Source organism: Scophthalmus maximus, chromosome 5 (genome assembly GCF_022379125.1).
Source record: "Scophthalmus maximus strain ysfricsl-2021 chromosome 5, ASM2237912v1, whole genome shotgun sequence".
NCBI lineage: Eukaryota > Metazoa > Chordata > Actinopteri > Pleuronectiformes > Scophthalmidae > Scophthalmus > Scophthalmus maximus.
This window is the reverse complement of record NC_061519.1, coordinates 20,257,219-20,278,620: the sequence shown is the minus strand read 5'-3', so window position 1 is coordinate 20,278,620 and position 21,402 is coordinate 20,257,219. Positions and strand designations below refer to the sequence as shown.

At 42.3% G+C, this 21,402-nt stretch overlaps 2 protein-coding genes across 4 annotated transcripts in view; one reads left to right on the top strand and one right to left on the bottom strand.

The window, feature by feature from the left end:
• The first annotated feature begins 1,592 nt into the window (after window positions 1-1,592).
• npc1 (Niemann-Pick disease, type C1) lies at window positions 1,593-14,285 on the top strand. 2 transcript variants are annotated; one of them, XM_035635118.2, is made up of 25 exons: window positions 1,593-1,749; window positions 3,916-4,047; window positions 4,181-4,287; window positions 4,684-4,829; window positions 5,111-5,278; window positions 5,393-5,642; window positions 5,775-5,857; window positions 5,986-6,356; window positions 6,547-6,773; window positions 6,973-7,073; window positions 7,441-7,543; window positions 7,663-7,852; window positions 8,054-8,236; window positions 8,461-8,575; window positions 8,736-8,863; window positions 9,198-9,332; window positions 9,488-9,577; window positions 10,055-10,245; window positions 10,461-10,576; window positions 10,934-11,063; window positions 11,212-11,397; window positions 12,066-12,297; window positions 12,681-12,794; window positions 12,934-13,096; window positions 13,202-14,285. In XM_035635118.2, the coding sequence occupies exons 1-25, from the start codon at window positions 1,672-1,674 to the stop codon at window positions 13,282-13,284; spliced, it is 3,822 nt and encodes a 1,273-aa protein (XP_035491011.1). In that variant the 5' UTR covers window positions 1,593-1,671; the 3' UTR covers window positions 13,285-14,285. The 2 variants fall into 2 exon arrangements, with proteins under 2 accessions (XP_035491011.1, XP_035491012.1); XM_035635119.2 differs by having other exon boundaries at window positions 1,596-1,749; window positions 3,919-4,047.
• Window positions 14,286-18,998: 4,713 nt separating this feature from the next.
• cables1 (Cdk5 and Abl enzyme substrate 1) overlaps window positions 18,999-21,402 on the bottom strand; it is a 19,264-nt gene continuing 16,860 nt past the window's right edge. For both annotated transcript variants that reach the window (XM_035633085.2, XM_035633086.2), the window contains one exon: window positions 18,999-20,760. In XM_035633085.2, coding sequence (XP_035488978.2) covers window positions 20,620-20,760 — 141 coding nt within the window. In that variant the 3' untranslated portion in view covers window positions 18,999-20,619. The remainder of the gene's footprint in view (window positions 20,761-21,402) is intronic.

The window sequence follows — 21,402 nt, the reverse complement described above, 5'->3', positions numbered from 1 at the left end:
TCCCCCAAACTTGTGTGTAGAGAAACAAATGATTGTCAATGACACAGTACAGGAGGACGACTTCACATGAAAACTTATTAAAGAGCACATGTTGGTCGTTAATCAGCTTCTTGTTTGAATAGGAGATTGTGTCAAACTACTGACTCATTTCATTGTAATGGATGAAATGTGATGAATGATAAAAGGGTTTGTGACTGGGTTTTTTGCCATTATCCTTATTACATTGATAAAATGCTCTTTTTTTCTAAATTGGGAAGTATTGAAACTTCACAGCACATTTTCCAAACTTGCCATTAAAATCACAGACTGCGTTATCACCAATGAGTCTTGTAGTTACAAAACAAGGTGATATAACATTATCAAACTAAAGTCATTGAAATACGAAACCAATGACAATAGCAATACAAAAATATATCATGTGAAAAAAACTAGAATCACTGTAGCAGACTTAAATCAATGCTGTGTCCATGGACTAGAATAAGGAACCTCCTTTTTTAAAAGGACAGTCAAATTTTAATACAAAAATATTTTAGGAGGCCATTGAAGAATTTCTTAAATATGTTTTGATTTAATCTGCTCTATAAGTTTTACTCTATTTTAATGAAGTATAATATCACAGTCTCAGTATAGGAATTTTTACAAAGGGAAGGAACACCCAAATGTTGATTTGATTTGGCATATGCTTAATATTAAAGAGCGCTCACAAGGATCAGAAATTGAACAAACACAAGAACATCTGTAATTTTAAATGAGTTTTACTTTCCAAATAAGAAAGTTAACGGTCACCTCAAACAGAAGCTTTTGCCCCAAGCCCAAACAGTTTCCTTTTACCTCACAAAGTCACAAAAGTATTTTATGAATATGTCTATAAAAAATTATCAAACTAGCCAAATAATTCAATTCAATTCAAGTTTATTAATAATAATACTAATAATACATTTCATTGTCATATGCACAGTAAGGAAACATTTGTCCCCGTACAATGAAATTCTTCCTTTGCTGTCCACAGTATGCCAGACAATGTAAAATCTACAATATATACATAATAAAACAATTCTATGTAATTTACAATATATACTACAAATATACAAAATAAAACAATTCTATGTAATTTACAATATATACTACAAATATACAAAATAAAACAATTCTAAAAGGCAGCAGCATGTGAAAAATAAAGCAAAAAAAATAAATAATAATATTAATAAAAGGTGCAAATGTAAACAGTGCAAGTTATGCCTGTGCAAACTGAAAGAATGGAAACAGTCGAGTACAGTTAGACGAGGTAGACCATGATTACAAACTCCTATCCGCTGTTTGGGAGTCTGATGGCAGTAGGAAAGAAAGAGTTCTTTCGTCTGGTGGTCGTGCATTTAACACCCCTGCACCTCCGGCCTGAGGGGAGAAGCGTGAACAGTCCGTGCTGGGGATGGGTGGGGTCCTGGGGGATGGGGGCGGCTCTCCCGTGGAGGCAGACGCTCAGTAGTAGTAGTTGGGTGGTGTCAGGTCTTAGGTGTGGCACGTCGTTGGCGCCGCTTGGTGGCAGCACCGAGGCAACAGTCGGCCCACGACCCACGTTAATAAATCCGACGAAGAAGAAACCGTCAACAACATAGAACGACGGAACTTTGTCCGCGGCGTCACTCGACCTCGGTCTTCTCAGCAGGAGGGATGGGGCTCGTACCAAGGAGAAGCATTCTGCCCTCACTTGTCTTCGTTGTCCTGCTGTCAGAGGGATACGTTCGACGGGTGAGTGAGACTAGACGTCCGTGTTCTCGTGACTTCATACACGACTCGGCTCGCGGGGTGCAGCTGCTGTCCTGATGTGTTCCCCCTCCGGCGGCGGTTAGCAACACTGACATTCGGGCTAGTTGAGGCTACACCGGTGTCCCGCTGGGAACACTCCGGCGGAACGCGTCGTTGGCCTCCAATTGGGCTAATGGCGGCTCCTCCGGCGTCACAGCTAGCGAGTGGCGCTAGTTCAGACGCTGGAGCAGCCCTCGTGAGCCGGGACAGGTCTCGACAGACTCCCGGTCCAACTGTGCGAGGTGTCCCACGACCAAGAGCAGCGCACCGCGCCGTGTATGCTAGGTGTTTTGGTTAACTGTGTTCCGGGTGACGTGTCGGTGATCACAACGCATGTGGCCTTTCTTAAATCCGAACCCGGCCGACTCGCGGGAAGCTGGAATGCCGCTGAAATCTGCAACGGCAGCAAGTGGTCGAGCAGACGCCCACTTGGAGCGAGCTGCATTCACGACGATCCACAGGCTCGGTGTTGTCATCGCGACCACATGCTGGAGGCTCGGCGACTGCTTGCACTTATTGAAAACCTGCACGAAGCCACGAAGGACTTGAACAGTGATTATTGTGGACATTAGAGAGGCACAGGAGGACATGGCACTACGTCTGGGCGTGCATGCTATGGTCCTGGCGAGGGCGAGATTAAATGAACTATGGACAGGAAAGTGGAATGAATTTTGATTGAATCAGATGTAGATAGTAGTACAGTAGCCAATCACCCACTGGCCTCCGACCCCCTTCCCACTGCATTGTGTTCGCCCATGTTCATTGAGGTAATGAGGTCAGGTCACTGCAAATGCATGACACCGCTTCAAAACTCTGCCACGGCCTCATACTTGGATCTGATTCATCACTACTGTTTCAAGATAAGATGTCCAGGTGAAAACGACAGGAATGTGGAATGAGTTAAAAAAAGAACCAACAAAACATTGACGGTTTGGAGACTGCAGTGTACAACGGGGAAGAATTTGACGGAAACATGTGGGGGTTTTTTCCAGTGTCTTTTACGGGGCTGGGGGGGTCGAACATCAGGTTTCCGTTGTGTTCATGAACCGCTTCAAACTAACAATGCAGGTTTCTGGATCCCATTCCAGACAAACAAGTATTTTGCCTCTTGTTCTTTTAGAGTTTTTGCAAGTCGACTTCTTGGAGCAAACAGTTGGTAGATCTAGAGGACCGGGGCTCATCTGCAGCTGCACGGACGAAATAATGACATGTTAATGCTGCTCTTGAACTCAGTCACACAACGCACAAGTAGGACAGAGTGTGACACATGCCTTATTCATAGAACAGTTTGTAGAGTAAGTGAGTTAACTTCCCTAAGTCTCCCCTCCCAACAGAGAACATGTGAGGGCTATGATGCTGAATAGACAGATGACGGAAACAGCTTTGACTGCAGAAGTCACTGTTTAAATAGTGTTCAGATCTATCAAACTTTATCAGACAGTTGTTAGAGTATGTTATTTTATTTTCTGAAATATATCAGATTTAAAATAAATGTGCCCAAATGGAACTTTATAATAACATATAACATAATAATAATAATAATAATAACATTGGGTTGTTATGTTGCAATAGAAATTTGACCACACTTCTCCTTTTTCTGGCCTCCATGTTTGACATTGAATATCAGTTTAGTCAAGATGACATTATGCGATACAACTAAACTTCTTCTCTTCTTCTCTGTCGGCTTATCACGGGCAAATGCTGGGTTATAAAGAGGCATTATTTTTTTGCAGAAGTGACATTTTATGTTCAGTCAAAGTAGACCACCGCAGTAGAAACACAGGAAAGGAAAAACACGACCAGAGGTTAAACCATGCGATCATAAAACCTCAAGGTAATAGATACAGCTTCAGCCTCAGATCAGAATGGATGGGTCCTTTATGAGCAGCCAACTAAGTCATGTGCTGTCACTGTCGCTTTTAGAGGAACTCTTGGTATTTTGGCTAAATCTGTCTTTGGTTTGTTGGCAAGACCGTGACTCACTAGATAAAATCGGAAGCTGGCCTCAGAGCCACAGAGGATTTACCAGAAGAAAAAAAAAAGGCCAAATAAATTTTGCTATGCGAACACGACCCACAAATCATCACTGTGTTTCTCTTGTCTCACTAGCAGGTCGAGGCTCAGCACTGTGTTTGGCATGGAGAGTGTGGGGAGTCCGTGGCGGTGCAGGGAAAAAAGTACAACTGCAACTACACTGGTCCTCCCATCCCACTAAAGCCTGAGGGTTATGAGCTTCTCACGGTAAATCTCTCAATGCTTTTGACCTGTTATTGCTGATGTTTGATGCACACACACATACTTCTGCTTCCCAGTGGTAGAACATCATATAAAGGGCGTATGCAATGGATGTCATTGCTTTTATGTTTGCATGCAGGAACTTTGTCCTGGATATGACTACGGAAACCGAAGCCTCTGCTGTGATGTGGACCAGTTGCGCACTCTTAAAGGGAGTCTGCAGCTGCCCCTGCAGTTCCTGTCTCGGTATGCAGTACGGTTATAACATTAACTATTGAAGCACATGCCTTTTCGGAACACAAAGAGTAGTATCTACTATATAAAACTGTCAGTACATGTGCTGCTCAAATGTTACTTCAAATTCTCTTGTTCCAACATGCAAGCCACGGCTTTGCATGTTCTAAAAATCATGGGTTAGTGACAAACAAATCATGATTTGCAGAGGTTTACATTTTTTCTTATCTTTATAGGTTTATATATATATATATATATATTTATTTTTTTTTTACACCTCACCACATCTGTTATTGCCTTGTTTGCCACTGTTTTAAACGTTTATATTTTAACTTTTAACAAAGGTTTTATTATCTGTAAGTCATTCAGTGATTTTAAAATTCTAACGCTCTCCGCATCTGTGTGTAGGTGTCCCTCCTGTTTCTTTAATCTGATGAACTTATTCTGTGAGCTGACATGCAGCCCCCACCAGAGTCAGTTCATGAATGCCACACACATCAACGCGTCCAGTGTAATTGAAGTGCAGTACTATATTGGAAAAAGATTTGCTAATGGTGAGTTCATGTGCTGGTGTGGAATATGACCCAAAAATGGCTTCGCCGCCATTTTTTTCAGGACTTCCTGTTTAAGTCAAACGAAAAGTGAAATGGACACATTTAGAGTACTTCATTGACCCCACTTAAACATGAAGTCATGCTCTGGTTTGTGTAATTCTGTGGGTAACTCACGGCCAGATGTGTTGCATTTTTGATCAAATAAAAAAAGGGGGATCATTAGTTTAACTTGACACAAAACCTGAGCGTTTCCATAAAATAATTACATTTTACTTTTTCAGCCATGTACAACGCCTGTAGGGACGTCCAGGCACCATCTAGCAACGTGAAGGCCTTATCACTGCTGTGTGGCAAGGTTGCAAAGGACTGCAATGCTACCAACTGGATCCAGTTCATGTTTGATACAAACAACGGACAGTCTCCCTTCCCTATCATCCCAATATTCTCAGGTAAATCATTTTGTAGTAATATTTCATATTTATTCATATGTAATTAGCATTTGAGCTGCCTGATATTTGTTGCATCTGTTACTTAATCGGTCATCCTGCGTTGTGCTGCTTCAGATGTCCCGGTGTCTGGTTACACTCCCATGAACAACAAGACCTATGCCTGCACCGAAGGCTTGGAGGACGGTTCGGGCCCTTGCTCCTGTCAGGACTGCACAAACGCCTGTGGGCCCAAACCTGTTCCTCCCTCTCTCCCCCCACCCTGGACAATATTTGGTATTGATGCCATGACCGTCATCATGTGGATCTCTTACGTGGCCTTCCTGCTTATCTTTTTTGGAGCTGTCCTGGCAGCGTGGTGTTACAGGTAAATTACTTCTTCTGCTGGGACTTGAATCAAACATTGTATCTTGCAGCCACTCACCCAATGTAACAATAACTTTTTATTTTTTTATTTTTTCATACCTAATTTGTTGGTATGGTTATTTTGTGTTTACAGGAAAAGGACGATAATGTCCGAGTATGGCCCCATACTGGACAGTAACAACCCGCTGTCTCTCAACAGTGATAATCCTGACCAGGGTATGATAATGCCCAACCTTTGGTCCAATTATTTGTCTTCTGTCTGTCATCTATTTTTCATACCATAACACAAGTAATTACTGTCATAGTTGCATGTACGAAACTAACTCTAGGTATTCTCTTCTTAGTCAATGCGTCGTGCTGTGAAACTCTTGGCGAACGCTTCGAGAACGCACTGCGGACCCTGTTCAGCTCCTGGGGCTCCTTCTGTGTGCAGCATCCCTCCATGGTCATACTGGGCAGCTTCATACTTGTGGTGGCCGCCTCAGGGGGGCTGGTCTACATGCGCATCACCACCGACCCCGTTGATCTTTGGTCGTCTCCCTCTAGCCAAGCGCGTCTAGAGAAGGACTATTTTGACAGCCACTTTGGACCCTTCTTTAGAACCGCACAGCTCATTATAACCACTCCACTCAATGACACTTTCATCTACTCCCCATACTTTGGAGGATCGGATGTCCCATTCGGAGCCATACTGGATAAAGACATCCTGCACCAGGTGGGTTAGTTGGAGAGGTCAATTTGGAAGATCATTACTAATTCTGATTAGTTGCTGTCACAAGTTTTTTATCAGGAAGTACTGCTTCTGTTACTAGATAAGAATTATGTGGAGCAGCTGCATTTTTGAAACTATGATTTATTTGGTCTTCTTTTTCTATTTTTTTTTTGTTCTAACCACAACCAACCAGGTGCTGGATTTGCAGCTTGACATTGAAGCCCTTGTGGCCACGTACGAGGGTCAAAACGTCACCCTGAAGGACATCTGCTTGGCCCCGCTGGCCCCGTACAATGACAACTGTACCATCCTCAGTGTCCTTAACTACTTCCAGAACAGCCACGATGTGTTGGACCACAGCATAGGAGATGACTTCTATGTCTATGCTGACTATCACAGTCATTTCCTCTACTGTGTCAGGTGGGGTTTTTTTTGTTCTTTATTTACCATGTAACCATATTTATCATTTACCAACATGAAAATAAATCAGTGTTGAACACCTGCAGCTCACGAGAATCTATGTTCTCCAGATTTGGACATGTGCATTTGACAAAAGAACTGTAGTGGTGGGTGGTTTAATGGTGGTTTAATCTTGGTCTGCCTGTCTTTTCCTTTGCAGTGCACCCGCGTCCCTGAACGACACCACTCTTCTTCATGACCCTTGTTTAGGCACGTTTGGGGGCCCCATCTTCCCGTGGCTCGCCCTTGGGGGTTACGATGGTGAGCTGGGTTAACACTTGTTGATGTGCTGAGACATAAAATTGCCTCATTGTAGATTACTTTATTATTTTATGGTCACCGACTGATGAGGTTTTAGAGGATATACTAATCATTAATTAGCCCTGCTAGGCATAAACTATATATTTACTTTTATGCTGTCAGATTACAGCCGTGCTAATTAAATTTATAATATGAATAAATAAATGTCCACTTCCTCCTCTGATTATCATGAGAGCTGCCATATGAGCCAATCACAACTGGAGTTGGTCGTGAGTCAGCCACTGCTTTTCCAGGGAATCTTGCCCTTTGCTTTTACAGTCAAAATGAGCACCTTTCAATCAGTTAATCTTTTCGTCCTCTTCTCCAGACACCAACTACAACAATGCCACCGCTCTTGTGATCACCTTTCCACTCAACAACTACCTGAACGACTCAGCCAGGCTCGGCAAAGCTCTGGCATGGGAGAAAGAGTGAGTCATCAATCCTTTTTTCCAAAATTATTCGACAGCTTCAGAAAAAAAAAAGTTAGCTAATGTTCTGTTTTTATTTTGTCTGTACTCACTGTGTCATTTGTCTGTGTACATTTCAGATTCATCAAGTTCATGAAGAACTTCCATAACCCCAACCTGACCATCGCGTTCAATGCGGAGCGGAGTGTTGAAGATGAAATCAACAGAGAGAGCAACGGTGACATCAGCACCATCGTGATCAGCTATGCCATTATGTTCATATACATCTCTCTGGCCCTGGGTCACATCCAGAGCTTCAGGAGAGTCATGGTAAGATGTTTCTTATATATATATATTTTTTTTAGCTTGAAGTGTACATCACCATCAACCATTCCAGGGATAGTTTTACTCAGTGACGTAAGAGCTTTGACTCAACAAAACTAGTACAACACGCTTGACAACTTCCTCCATTCGACTGTAAAAGGGAGCAGCTGAGTACAGAACATGACTCACCCTCTCATCTGTTGGCAGGTGGACTCTAAGATTTCTCTTGGTATAGCGGGCATCCTGATTGTGCTCAGCTCCGTGTCCTCCTCACTGGGGATCTTCAGCTATGCCGGCATCCCTCTCACCCTCATTGTGATTGAGGTCATTCCCTTCCTGGTGCTGGCTGTTGGAGTGGACAACATCTTTATTATAGTGCAGACATACCAGGTAACCTGACTGTTATATAATTACCCATTTATCTGTTATCAAAAGGTGTAATGGTTCAATCCTTTCGCACATCTCCATAATCAGTGTTTATAATATCTTTCTTTGAACCGAGGAAGACTAGTTACTGCATGACAGCTGTGATTTTATTTTTAGCAGACCTCTCATAAAAAAACAGTGATTTGTTAAACCTGCAACTCATGATTTCCATTATCATTTCTAAACAGAGGGACGAGCGGATGCCACACGAGGAACTTCACCAGCAGATTGGTCGTATTCTTGGAGACGTTGCGCCCAGCATGTTCCTCTCTTCGTTTTCTGAGACGGTGGCCTTCTTCCTGGGTAAAAAGGATCATCTATTAAATTCACTCCACTAAATGTACACCGATAATGCAAAAATAATCTTTCAATGTGTATTTTTAATTTTCATAGTTCACCTTAAAGGATTTCTACAGTTCATAGTCACATGCTTATACATTTGTTGACTTCTCTTCCTGTGCAGGGGCCCTGTCTAACATGCCTGCCGTGAGGACTTTCTCTCTGTTTGCTGGCCTGGCTGTTTTTATTGATTTCCTGTTGCAGATCAGTTGCTTTGTCAGCTTGCTCGGCTTGGACGCCAGAAGACAGGAGGTGAGTCTGAGGGACAACTGTGGTCACATGATAACAACGACACTGTCACGACGCTGACACGTGAAAATGATTTCCCCTACTTATTTAACAACCCTATTTTGATGTTGTACAATGATACCAGTCTTTAGTCTTTATCCTGCCTATTTGCTCACGGAGCTAATCAACTGATTAGAACTGGTTGGTTGTTTGCAGAGCACTGTCGGTGCAGGGATTGTTTGAAGTCAAAACCTTCTGTTTGGCCTCAGTGACACATGGTTGATGGTCTACTTGATTCGATCTTCACATTTGTTGCAGACCAAGTTACATTTATCGTTGTTGTCTGTTCCGTCTAAAGGGGAATCGACTCGACATCATCTGCTGCGTGAAGCTGCCAGAAGGTCAGGAGTCAAAGACGGATGGTTTTCTCTTCCGTTTTTTCAAGAAAGTCTATGCCCCGTTCATCCTCAAAGAGTGGGTGCGACCCATCATAGTAAGTACCTCAGCGACACAACACTGAGAACTCCTGCTGTCTTGTTTCATTTTTATCATGTTGATGGATTTTGTTTGAGTCATATTTTTTCACTGAGTAGAATATTGTTTTTGGTCTGTATATGATGATTATGTAGTGTATCTTATCTTCTTTAGGTGGCAGTGTTTGTTGGAATACTCTCCTTCAGTATCGCCGTCGTGAACAAAGTAGAGATCGGACTGGACCAGAAATTGTCCATGCCCGATGTAAGTCTTTGCAGTTTATATCATAATATCATGTGTGCATCTCGGAATTCTAGTGGACACCACTTGAACACTTTTTTTGCGGACATTTCCCCAAGTCTCTCCTTTAACATATAACGAATTCAGCAGGTGATTGTTTGTGTCGGACTTGTTCACACACACGGAAACATTTCCCCATAGATTGTGTGGTGTCTGGGTTGAGCATGCAGGGGGCAAGACATGATCACTTTTTTTTTTAAGGTCATCAACACACCCACCCACTCGCTCACTGTGAGATTTTCGTGTCTGAAAGCAGCTTTAGTCTATGATAGAAGTTTGTTTTGTGGGGGTTTGACTGCTCCTGTCAGTCATCCAGGAAGATAAATCGATTTTAAATTCCCATGACTTTACGTTTTGCTACAGTCTTCCCGTCTATAATATCCTTCTCTTGCATTCTTCTACCTGTGTTGGTCAACTCTGATGGTTTATCTCTCCGTCCAGGACTCGTACGTGCTGGAATACTTTAAGAACCTCAGCGAGTATCTCCACACTGGAGCTCCAGTTTATTTTGTGGTGGAGGACGGTCTCAACTACAGTAGCCTGGAGGGCCAGAATGCTGTATGTGGAGGAGTGGGCTGCAACAACAACTCCCTGGTCCAGCAGGTCTACGCAGCCTCACTCATAAGCAACTAGTAAGTCTGAGCTACAAAAGAATAAATAAATCACGGATGGTTTAATTGCACAGGGGAAAAGAATCAACACTGAAGATTAAAAACACGAGCTACGTGAAGTGAAAAGAAAATTATTTGAATGACACAATCTTGAAAACGCACAAGTTCAAATCAGACAAAGGCCACGAAAGGACTAAAGTTTGTTTAAACTTATCTCTGCAATTTGCACATTCCAGCACGACCGTTGCCGTCACTCCGTCGTCGTGGCTCGACGACTACTTTGACTGGGTGAAGCCTCAGTCCAGCTGCTGTCGATACTACAACGCCAGCGGGGCCTTCTGCAATGCCTCTGGTACATTCTTATCCAGTGTCAACATGTTTGTCATCATACTGGTGTCACAAGTTAAAATTTTTTGCCAGTCCTTCATACATGCAGTGCTGTGAAACAGATACCAGAATAATAGCAGAAATAAGGAAATGCATAACAACTTATTTTTTATGCAGTCATAGTTCAAGAATCATGTATTTGAGTTTTTCTGATCTAATATTCAGGAATAGCAGTTGTATGTTTTAGCACGTAATAAAGACTTTCTGTTTTATTTATTATTGTCAAATCCTCATTATGTAACGTTGTTTCTAATTATTTATTAGATTTTTTGAGTTTATGGCTAAGAGCTAAGTTTCACAGTTTCCTGATATTGTTTTCCAGTGGTAAACTCATCTTGTGTGCACTGTCGGCCCATGACCCCCACTGGAAAGCAGAGGCCTGTAGGAGATGACTTCATGCAGTTTCTACCCATGTTCTTGTCAGACAATCCCAACGTCAAGTGTGGAAAAGGGTAATTTTATAGCTCTGTGTGTATTTAAAACACATGACACGTCATTGAAAGCTTTTACTTTCCTACAGTTTCACTGTAGAGTTGTGTTTCGGTTTGTAAAGGATCCTCCTCCTTTATCCTCACTCACGATGCCTCAATGCTCCTCCAGCGGCCATGCAGCCTACGCCACAGCGGTGGACCTGTATCCAAACAACATGGGGGTGGGAGCCTCGTACTTCATGACTTACCACACCATCCTGAAGGACTCACCCGCCTTCATAGATGCCCTGAAAATGGCCCGAAATTTGGCTCACAACATCAGTCAGTCCATGGACCACAAAGTTTTTGCCTACAGGTAAGAACCTGCTGCACTGCCAAATCTGCAAAATATGCTGTAAAAAACGGATTAATAATAATTCTTGGTCTTTTCGACCATAACAAGGTGTTTTAGGGTTTTTCTGTGCGTGAGGTGAGATACTGAAGTTTGGTTTGTTTGTTGAACTCAAGGTTCAGGGGCACTGCAGGGGAAAAGTAGGTCAAAGATAAGCATGCAGCAAAGAAAACATTATAAATGCCACTGAAGCTGATGTTTGACTTAAAGCACTGAATGAACCTTCCCGTACACTATAACCTGCAACAAGGAAAAGTCTTGTATGCGAGGTCGAAGCCAGTTTTCCACAAATAAGTGGTTTTGCAGATACAAAACTAGATTTTTCTGTATCTATGCAATGAAAGAATAAGTCACCGTTGATGTTAATCTTTGGTACAGGTAGCAGATCATTTTCCGTAATCGAAAAACATTCATATCGGTTAATAATAAAAGGGAAAAAAAACAAACAGTTTTTATCTTTTTAAAACACAGTTACAAAGCGATTCACAAGACACAGGATAAAAACATAGTACAATAAAATTATTTTTTTAAGTACATCCTGTTTTCCTCATTTGAAAATGGCCCCAGGACAAGTTTGGCAGTTTCCTTAATAACTGGCTTTTCCCCAAATCCCGTGTTTTCCTCCTCTGCAGCGTCTTCTACGTGTTCTACGAGCAGTACCTCACCATCGCGTACGACACGGCCCTGAACTTGAGCGCGTCGCTGGCGGCCATATTTGTGGTGACGGCGATGTTGCTGGGCTTCGAGCTGTGGTCGGCGGTGATCGTCAGCCTCACCATCGCCATGATCCTGGTCAACATGTTCGGCGTCATGTGGCTGTGGGATATCAGCCTCAACGCGGTTTCCCTGGTGAACCTGGTCATGGTGAGCAGAACGAAACACACTTATTAAACGTTTACATTTTCAATTCTTAACGTATCTACATTGAAAGTACCTGCCTTTTTTTCTGTGTAGTTCTGTGGCTTTTCTCAGATTGTGCCTGTTAAACTGGGGATGTGTTTACATTCTGTCTAGCTGTCTGACCCCTCGCCTTGCTTAACCTCTGAGACTTTGCTCTTGCAATGTCACCTTGCCCCCCAAAAGTCACCAATTACTCTGTTGAGCAGTAAAATGTGGTCACAACCAGCAAGTTTTTCTTTGATCTCACCTATAAATATTCACACACCAAAGGCAAACTTTGCAGTTTACTTAAATGCCGACATTTCCGTGTTTGTGGTGCTGAGCTGTTCCCTGATCGTCTGTTGCAGAGTTGTGGTATCTCGGTGGAGTTCTGCAGCCACATTGTGCGAGCGTTTTCCATCAGCGTGAAGAAGAACCGGGTTGAGCGGGCTGAAGAGGCTCTGGCTCACATGGGCAGTTCTGTAAGTCTAGCTTAAGGAAGCATTTTCAATAAAAGTACATTGAGCTTCTAGGGTAAGAGAGAACAATGTCTTTTTGTAAGGAAAGCTTTGGTCGTCATCGTACGGCATGATACTTGTTGACACGGTTTCCTTTTTGCAGGTCTTCAGCGGGATCACACTGACAAAGTTCGGAGGCATCTTAATCCTGGCATTTTCCAAGTCGCAGATCTTCAAGGTTTTCTACTTCAGGATGTACTTGGCCATGGTGCTTTTGGGGGCGACGCACGGCCTCATCTTCCTCCCTGTACTGCTCAGCTATATAGGTCAGGAATGTTACACGTTTAAAAGCAGAGCATATGTGAGATTTGACCACAGACGTCATTTGGTTTTGTAAATTAAACGTAAACCCGTTCTGACTCCCTTCACAGGTCCGTCGGTGAACAAAGCAAAGGTGTTTGCTGCTAATCAGCGCTACGCTGGCACGGAAAGGGAGCGCCTCCTCAACTACTAGCAGGCCAGGACTATGAACAGTGACCTCACCTTCTTGCCTGGAAGGGGCCGTGTGGGTGTGAGCGTCTCTGTGATTACTCACACACTCATTGTCATTGCCACTACTATGCACGGATTTAACTCAGGAAGACACTTGGGATGAGAGTGCCAGAGGCCTTGTTCAGCTGCACACTCACTGACTTCAGCAGCAGGCTTTTTCTAGACCCCCATCCCCCCCGCCCCCACCGCCGCCACCACCATTCCTCCTCACACTACAGGACAAGCCTGACCTCGGTGTTTGAAGCATGAGCGACATACAGAGGAGCAGACGGCAACACTCTGACAGGGTGGACGTAAGAGAGACGCCACCCCCGGCATCAGTTCACTGACAAACCACTCAGTCAAAGGCTATGAGCTATTTTGATTTGGGAAAACTTACAGCGTTAAAAACTGGTCAGTTCGTTTTTCATGTTTTAAAAAAATATATATACCAGGACTTTGGGACTTTTGTAGAAAAATTTGATATTGTGAATCCTTCATTGACTGTAATACAACACACACCAGAGCTAACGGAAAACAACAGTGATATCATAACTCCCCTATAATACCTGGCATCCACATGAATCCTATCCAGAGCTGTGTCTGAGTACTGCATTATAAAGCAGGCAAGCTTGTTAAAGCATTTTCACGTTATCAAAATACGTTTCCTATGCAACTAATGAATCTCGGATTTGTCTTGGTTGCTCCTAAGTTTTAGTGCAGTCACGTTCGGAATTCCAGCTCTCTGGATTTTGAAATTAAACGGTCCCCTTGAGGTTCAAACGGCGCCTTTCACATTTTTTTGTTGGAAGATCAGGGTAAAACTTTTACTTTTGTGAGCATATACACTCACCAAACCACTTTATTAGGTACACCTTGCTAGTAAAAGGTTGGACCCCCTTTTGCCTTCAGAACTGCCTTAATTCTTCGTGGCATACTTTCAACAAGGCATTGTCGTCCACACAACTGCCGCTCACTGGATATTTTCTCTTGATCGGACCATTCTCTGTAAACCCTAGAGATGGTTGTGCGTGAAAATCCCAGTAGATCAACAGTTTCTGAAATACTCAGACCAGCCCGTCTGGCACCAACAACCATACCTTGTTCAAAGTCACTTAAATCCCCTTTCTTCCCCATTCTGATGCTCGGTTTGAACTTCAGCAAGTTGTCTTGACCTCCTCTACATGCCTAAATGCATTGAATTGCAGCCATGTGATTGGCTGATTAGCTATTTGTGTTAACAAGCAATTGAACAGGTGTTCCTAATAAGGTGGCGGGTGAGTGTAGGTAAAAAAAATTATACAATTTCCACATGGATGTGAATATAAACACCCTCGAAGCTGAAGCGCCACAGTCATTGTCTCATTTCAGATTCAGTTTACCGGATGCAGAGTTGAAACAAACGGCATGTCGTATTTTTCTTATTCCACATTGGTAGCTATTTACCTTATCATGTGCCACATTTCATTTTAGCGTTAGTTAAGCGTCTTTCCGATGTGTCTGCAGGAAAAGATTGTTAATCCATCTTTGGTGCAGTTTAATGGCCACAGGAAAAAAAAAAACCCTGTGAGACATCAGTTGAGATACATGTTCATGCCAGATGTTTAGGATGTTACACTGCTTATAATGGTTTTACATTTAAGTGTTAACGAGAAATGTTACTGCAGAAACTGAACAGCACGTTCTTCGCATCAGTAGCTGGAGAGACAAAGCTTTCCATTTAACTGTAAATATCATACACTGGACTAATTTAGATTATTCTCTGGTCATCTCAAATTCTGATGAAGAGAATCATGTACAATGACTTGAACTGTCCTGAGGTTTTTCATGCCTACACATTTAAGTTATTATTATTCTAGTTTGTTAATCTCTAACAATTTGTTACTGGGAATTGGGAAAATGAATTACCAGATTTTCAAGGAATAGCCAACTTTGAGTGACCAATTGAAAACTTTACTTGTGCCTTAATCAGAGTTGTGTGTCCTCCCGCTAGCGAATAGAATTCAAACAGGATTGAGACATTTCAGGAAGAGGATGTTATCATTTCACCCAAGTTGTATAAAATCCGCTTCCTTTTTTTTTTTTTCGTTGTCTTCTGGCACAATGTTCATTGTTTTTAACTTTCCCATGATGCGGTGGATATTTTATGGAATGTAAGAATGAATTGCGTCGAAGGAAAAGAACCCGTGATGTGAAAAATGTTAAAGACCGACCGACTGAAGACATTGTAACACGAATACGGAATAATTGTGCTTGTTTACAGTGCTGTGCATTGACATGGACAAATAATCCCCCCCAAAAAACTAAACCAAGCACTGGGATACTTATGTTTTGTTAATGTTAATTTTTGCAATATATATTCACATCTATGGATTTATTTCATGTCTCAAAACGTGTGTCCTGTACTAATGTTTAAGCAGAATTAACATTGTATAGTACTTGATTTAGACGAAGGTATCAGCAACAGTTCTTGTGCGTCACATCTTTGAACTTCTTTCTGAAGACGACTTTATGGAGCGAAATTGACAGTAATTTACTTCTGTTAAGAAAATGAACACTGCAGCGCCTGCACCTGGAGCATGAACCAAAAAAATCCCCACATTTGTTGAGATTGTTCAAACTGACCACAGTGTGGCGTCGTCCGTTCACAAAGCTCTGTCGGCATCGTTCTCTCAGTGATGTGGTTGTTGAGTGACCCAATTTTTATTAGTCTTCAAGATAAGCTTTTACTTTGACAGTTTTCCCAAAATGCAGAGTCAACAGAATATTGTATCAATTGGCAACTTCTGGGATATTTACACTGAAACTTCAGAGGCCATCAGTCGCTCACATCGCATCCCAAAGTCACCGCCAAACCCCAGAGCTGTGTGTGTTGTTGTGACTGCCGCTCCGGCCCTGTTGTCACACAAACCTCCAGCTCATGGCTTATTTATCCGCTGCCATGCGAGAGCGGCAGACTTTTTCTTTGAATCGCGGCGATAGATTAAAATATTAATTTCCTCTGCAGGTCTGCTGTGCTGTCTGCAGGGTAGAATATACAGGTTGTGAGAGCACCGTTATGTAAGACGCATCATTTAAGCCTCACCTCTCTCCCCGTTAGACAACCAACCTGCCCCTGTCTTTTATAATGACAAGTACATACTGTACACCAGGGGCTGTTCAGTAGGGTTTAAAAACCTTTTAGGACAAGGGAAATTTAAATTCTGACTAATCAAAAAACTAATTAATCCCATTTTTTAGGTTTAAAAACTGAAATACAAATTTAATACAAACACTTCTTAGTTAAGCCTCATATTTTGTGTTCATGTTCTGTCCCAATAGCATATGTATTCTGTTTGTTCCATTTATTAAGTTACAGTATATTGTCTAATGTGCACACAAACGTTTATTATAAAATGTACAAATTTTTATTACATAATTTGCTCTGATGGGTCAAGTGAAATCTCACATCCGCTGCTGTTTGAATGATGGTGACCCTGGATTTATTTATTTTTTTTTCTTAGACAACAAGACTAATCTAGGAAATAATCTCTCTGCAGTAATCTGTTAACTAATGCAGCTCAGGAGCTCTGATGCCAAGTCATGTTGTATTTACTGGTTATAATTGGGAGAGAACGTGCATTAGTATATTAGTGTGATTTCACCAGGCGTTGAAAAAGCAGTCGTGCTTACTGATACAGGTTTATCAAATGTTGTGTGCATCACATCATCTTCTAAAACATTATTATTTTTAATTTTTTATATATGGAGCATTCCATAGCATTCTTTCCCCTGTGTTTCCTCCCGCATATTTCCTTGAGCTCACATTGGGGCCTCCACCCTGTCTGCTTAAAATGTTGAAGCGTTTTTTTTAAAGAACCATCAATAAATAAGTGTTAGAAGCATTTAATGTCCTGCTTTGCGTCACTGGTTTTCTGTTACAGTGGGCTCAGTTGTCTCTGAAATAGCCTCTTGGGCTGGAACAAAAGGGATTAGGTAGCCCTGTCAAACATGAAGAGAGGATCAGATTTTTGGGTCCACCCGCAGTGCTTCCCCCTCGTGACCACACGCCAGTTTTGGATAAAACACAACATTACAGGCGCTGAAGAAAGAAGGTCACATGTTCAGATAAGGAACCTGATTTTACTTTTTGTAAATAACAAAAACTTGTAAAATCCTAGTTCTGACTACACCTCAACATTAAGGAAACCAAATAGATTTCCACACCCTTGTGTCTGCAGTTAATACTGCACGAGCCTCAGCTTCCACACTTCCTTGTTTACAATCTGCTGTACATGATGGAAAAGCCCTGAGTCACAGTATCATGCCAGGAAAAGGGGCAAAATGCCGTTTCAGCCAAATGTTGTTATTTTAAAGGGAAGGGCAATAGGCTGCTGCTTGCCCCAAACGATGGTACACATATTTTCACAATGAGGGTCACTTGTGTGTGAGCAGGGCTCAGGAAGGGCTGTCAATAGACCCCTTTATGAGTCGCCGAGGGGGGAATTAGGCCGTCAATGGAGGGGACTAAGCCACGTATGCCGTGCGTCCACACTCGGGCCTGCTCTGTTTGTTTTGATGGCAGCACGAGACTGGCGTGACAGCGGGCCTTGTTTACGTTGGATATGTGTCAGAGTTCCGCCTGGATGAGAAACTGACCCCTCGGATTGCATCAGAGCCACAGGTGCAATCCGCTGCGAGTCGGAGTCGCATCCGATTGAACGTACTGAAATGATCAGGCCCGCCAGCTTGAAAGCACGAGTTATGCATTTACAAGCCAGCTGGGTGTTTCATTAATATAGAACCCAAAAGACGGGACTACAGTGAAAAACTTGTCTTAGGAGATCATGCGGGACTGATGTGTCAACACGGACATCAGACACAAATCATATAAGTTGAAATGAAATTGTCTGCGGCTGCAGAGTAGCACAGATTGGGAATAAAGTAGTGAAAGATAAATGAACAGTATAGCATAGAGCAGCAGTGAACTCCGATGAAACAGATTTGTTGCAGAGATAAACTGAGAATCCTTTGTCATGTGGGAACAAGTCCCATGATTAATTTGAAATTTTCTGTATCTTAAATGCCATAAATGAATATATGAGACAGCATGAAAGCATCAACTCTGATCCCCAGACAGGTCATTCATCACATGGCAGTAAAGTTAATTTGCCTTTTCAAGAGCCAACATGCTTCATCAGTTAGATTTAGCTAGTGCAAGAAAATATGTAAGGGTGTAAAATACCTCCAGGAAACCTGTCTGCCACTCTTCCTGTGTCGGTTCCTCTAATTCTGTTTTACTATGTTTTTGTGACATTTTTTTTACTAGGGAACAACTGGTGGAAAATACTTCATTCTATGAGGCCTACAGCCATGGGTTAGTTCATTATTAGCTTTATCATAATTGCAGTGCATTTACAAAAGCACAGTACTGAACTTTGGACTGAAAAAGGTTTCTACGCAACGGCCCATGTTAAAATGTGATGAGTGAAACTCGATCGCCCCGCGCATTTTTAGCAGTGCGTAATTTCAACAAAGTTTAAATTTTGGAGAAAACACTTTGTTTCAGTCTGACAGATTTAATGCTGCTGGTGAAGGTTTGTAGTTTTGGAAATTTAGACAAACTGATGGCCCGATATGAAAAGTTCAGGATTACCTAAAATGATCCAAATAATTGTTGAAATATTAAACAGAAAAATATTTGCAAGAACAAGCCAGTTTGGTTTGGATTGGGCAAGCAAAGCAGTTTATTTACAAACATACACAGGTAGTAGGTGTCGCCCACGAAGTGTTTCCTCACTGAATATTCAAGAGAGCATCTTACAGCGAAATCTTTGGGGCTTGCAATCGGACAGAAGCCAAGTATCTTTTCTCTTCTCCTTGAATCGGCACAATCCATGCTTTAATCATCAAAAAAAACTGGTTTAGTCTCGTGATCATTTTTGTTAAAATACCAGCATTTAATACTAATAAGTAGGTAATGAGTAGGCCGACCGCATGATGCTGAACTGGTGGCCTCTCGATACTCTACTACTTTTGTGAGAGACAATTTCAAGTTAATAAAAAATAAATAAAGTTAAGGTACATGCCAAATAAATGGAATAATACTTTTTTTTTTTTAATTGGTCACAATGGCAGTTTTGTCACCTCGAAAATCTGTTTCCTTTTTTTTTGTATGTTTCAAATTATCAAATGCCAAGTCAAATTATACAAATGTTTGAGTCGCCATAGATCCTTTTTGGGATCTTGTTTAGATTCGTCAGGCTCAGTTAAAGAGCAGTGTCCCTTAAGCCTGGAGGAACTCGGTGTCTTGCTCAAGGACACTTCAGCAGGAAGACAATTTACCAGCACAGGGTCTTCCCCCACATCCACCAGGTAAAGGACATTCTCTTTCAAAACTAGAGCACCCTGCTGCTAGTGCTTATCACTGGTCAATGGCATCTTTGCACTTGTGAGCAACTCTTCAGAGCGACCATCTAGACCCCATTATAGCACTGTAAATGTGCTAGCAATACACTCTAACATAGAGCACAGGAAATTCGACACTGATAAAAGTGGGTCTGGTCTTCTTAAGTCCAGGGAAAGCATCCGACGGGTAGAAAATGACTGGAATACTTCAAAAGTTGGAAGTCCCATCTTGTCTGCGAGTACAAACGATCATGCTGATAGTTGTGGCTGGAAAGTAATGAATAGAACACGAAGAAGAAAAAACAGATCAAAAGTCCATTCAGATGACTCACGTGTGGCGCTTGTGAACCATTTTTCAATGGTAAGTTCCCAAGCTCGTTACAAGTCTGAAAAAAACCCAAAAACATTCCGCCAATGTCTTGTTCAAAAAGTGCACTTTTAAGACGATAACTTGCGAAGACATTCTCCGAGGAATAACAGTCCAGCCAAAACCAGCCACTTAAAAGGCTTTTGTTTAAATTGTATGCAGGACAGGAGGCAACCAATCATACCAAAGTTTGCAAGAAGGAGATTAATGACAAGAGATGATAAAAGAAATGTTACAATCATTGGTTGCTTTAACTGAGAAAAAAAAACGAAACAAAGTTCATCATATTCAATCAAAAAAGGGTCTCTTAAGCAACAAGAGAGGTATACGTAGTGATTATGAATGTAGAAGTCAAAAAATGGAAAAGTTAGTTTAAAAAGGTGTGTCCCTTTGGCTGATTCCATGTCTCTGATAGGAAGGAGTGATGGCGGCTGTCGAGCGGCAACCGGCCGTACACCTCGAAGCTGTCAGACGGTGACGAGACGAGCGCTGGGAGGATGGATACCATGGGGTGTGGATCAAGAGGAGAACCTGGTGGTCGCTCCTCCTGATGGGTCACCGATGCTAGGAGGTCTGCAGCAAGCGTCTGTAGTGGGGCATGATCTCATGCTCGGGCAGGTGCAGGTTGAACTCCAGTGCCACCAGGACAGGGAACTCGAAGGCTATCAGCTCCCTGCGGTTCACTCGGAACCTTTCCTCCAGTTTCTGCCAAAAGAATGAATGAGGATTAAGATTAAATAATAGATGCATGCAGCGCTGCATTCCTAACCACACCCACTTATTTTTAAACCAACATTCCAAGGGCTGGTCCTCCTCTGCCTTGGAAGACAAAAGTAAAAGTGTCTCCTGACAACCTCGTATGACAAACAACGAAATGGTGCAAGAATGAATGTAAAAGGATTCAAAGTTTCATTTGAGGGGTTATTCAGCACATTTGACCTGCATTTAGGATTAAGGAGGACCACAATGGCAAAATCAGGCCCTGTTATTAGGTAGATAGTAGATCGGTACGCTTGTACAGAGCAGGGCCAGTGTTAAGCAGAGGTCTGCCTGCTGCTGTCCGTTGCACGCGTGTTGCTGTGAAAGCAGGGTCTACTGAGTTTATGCTAAATCACGCTAAAAACGTAATGGTTGTTTTAACGGGAAACCAACACAGGCAGGATTTCTCCGGCTGCTGCCGATGTTCAGACTTTCACGAGAGACGGCGAGCGTGCGAGAGAGAGAAAAATAGAGCAAAATCAGGGCAAAGAGCCCTGCACACAGCTCTACAATGAAGCGATGGTCCAAAATACTAAGAAATCCTTGTTATTGCGTAAAATATTTTAGTACCATTATGCAATTGTGGCA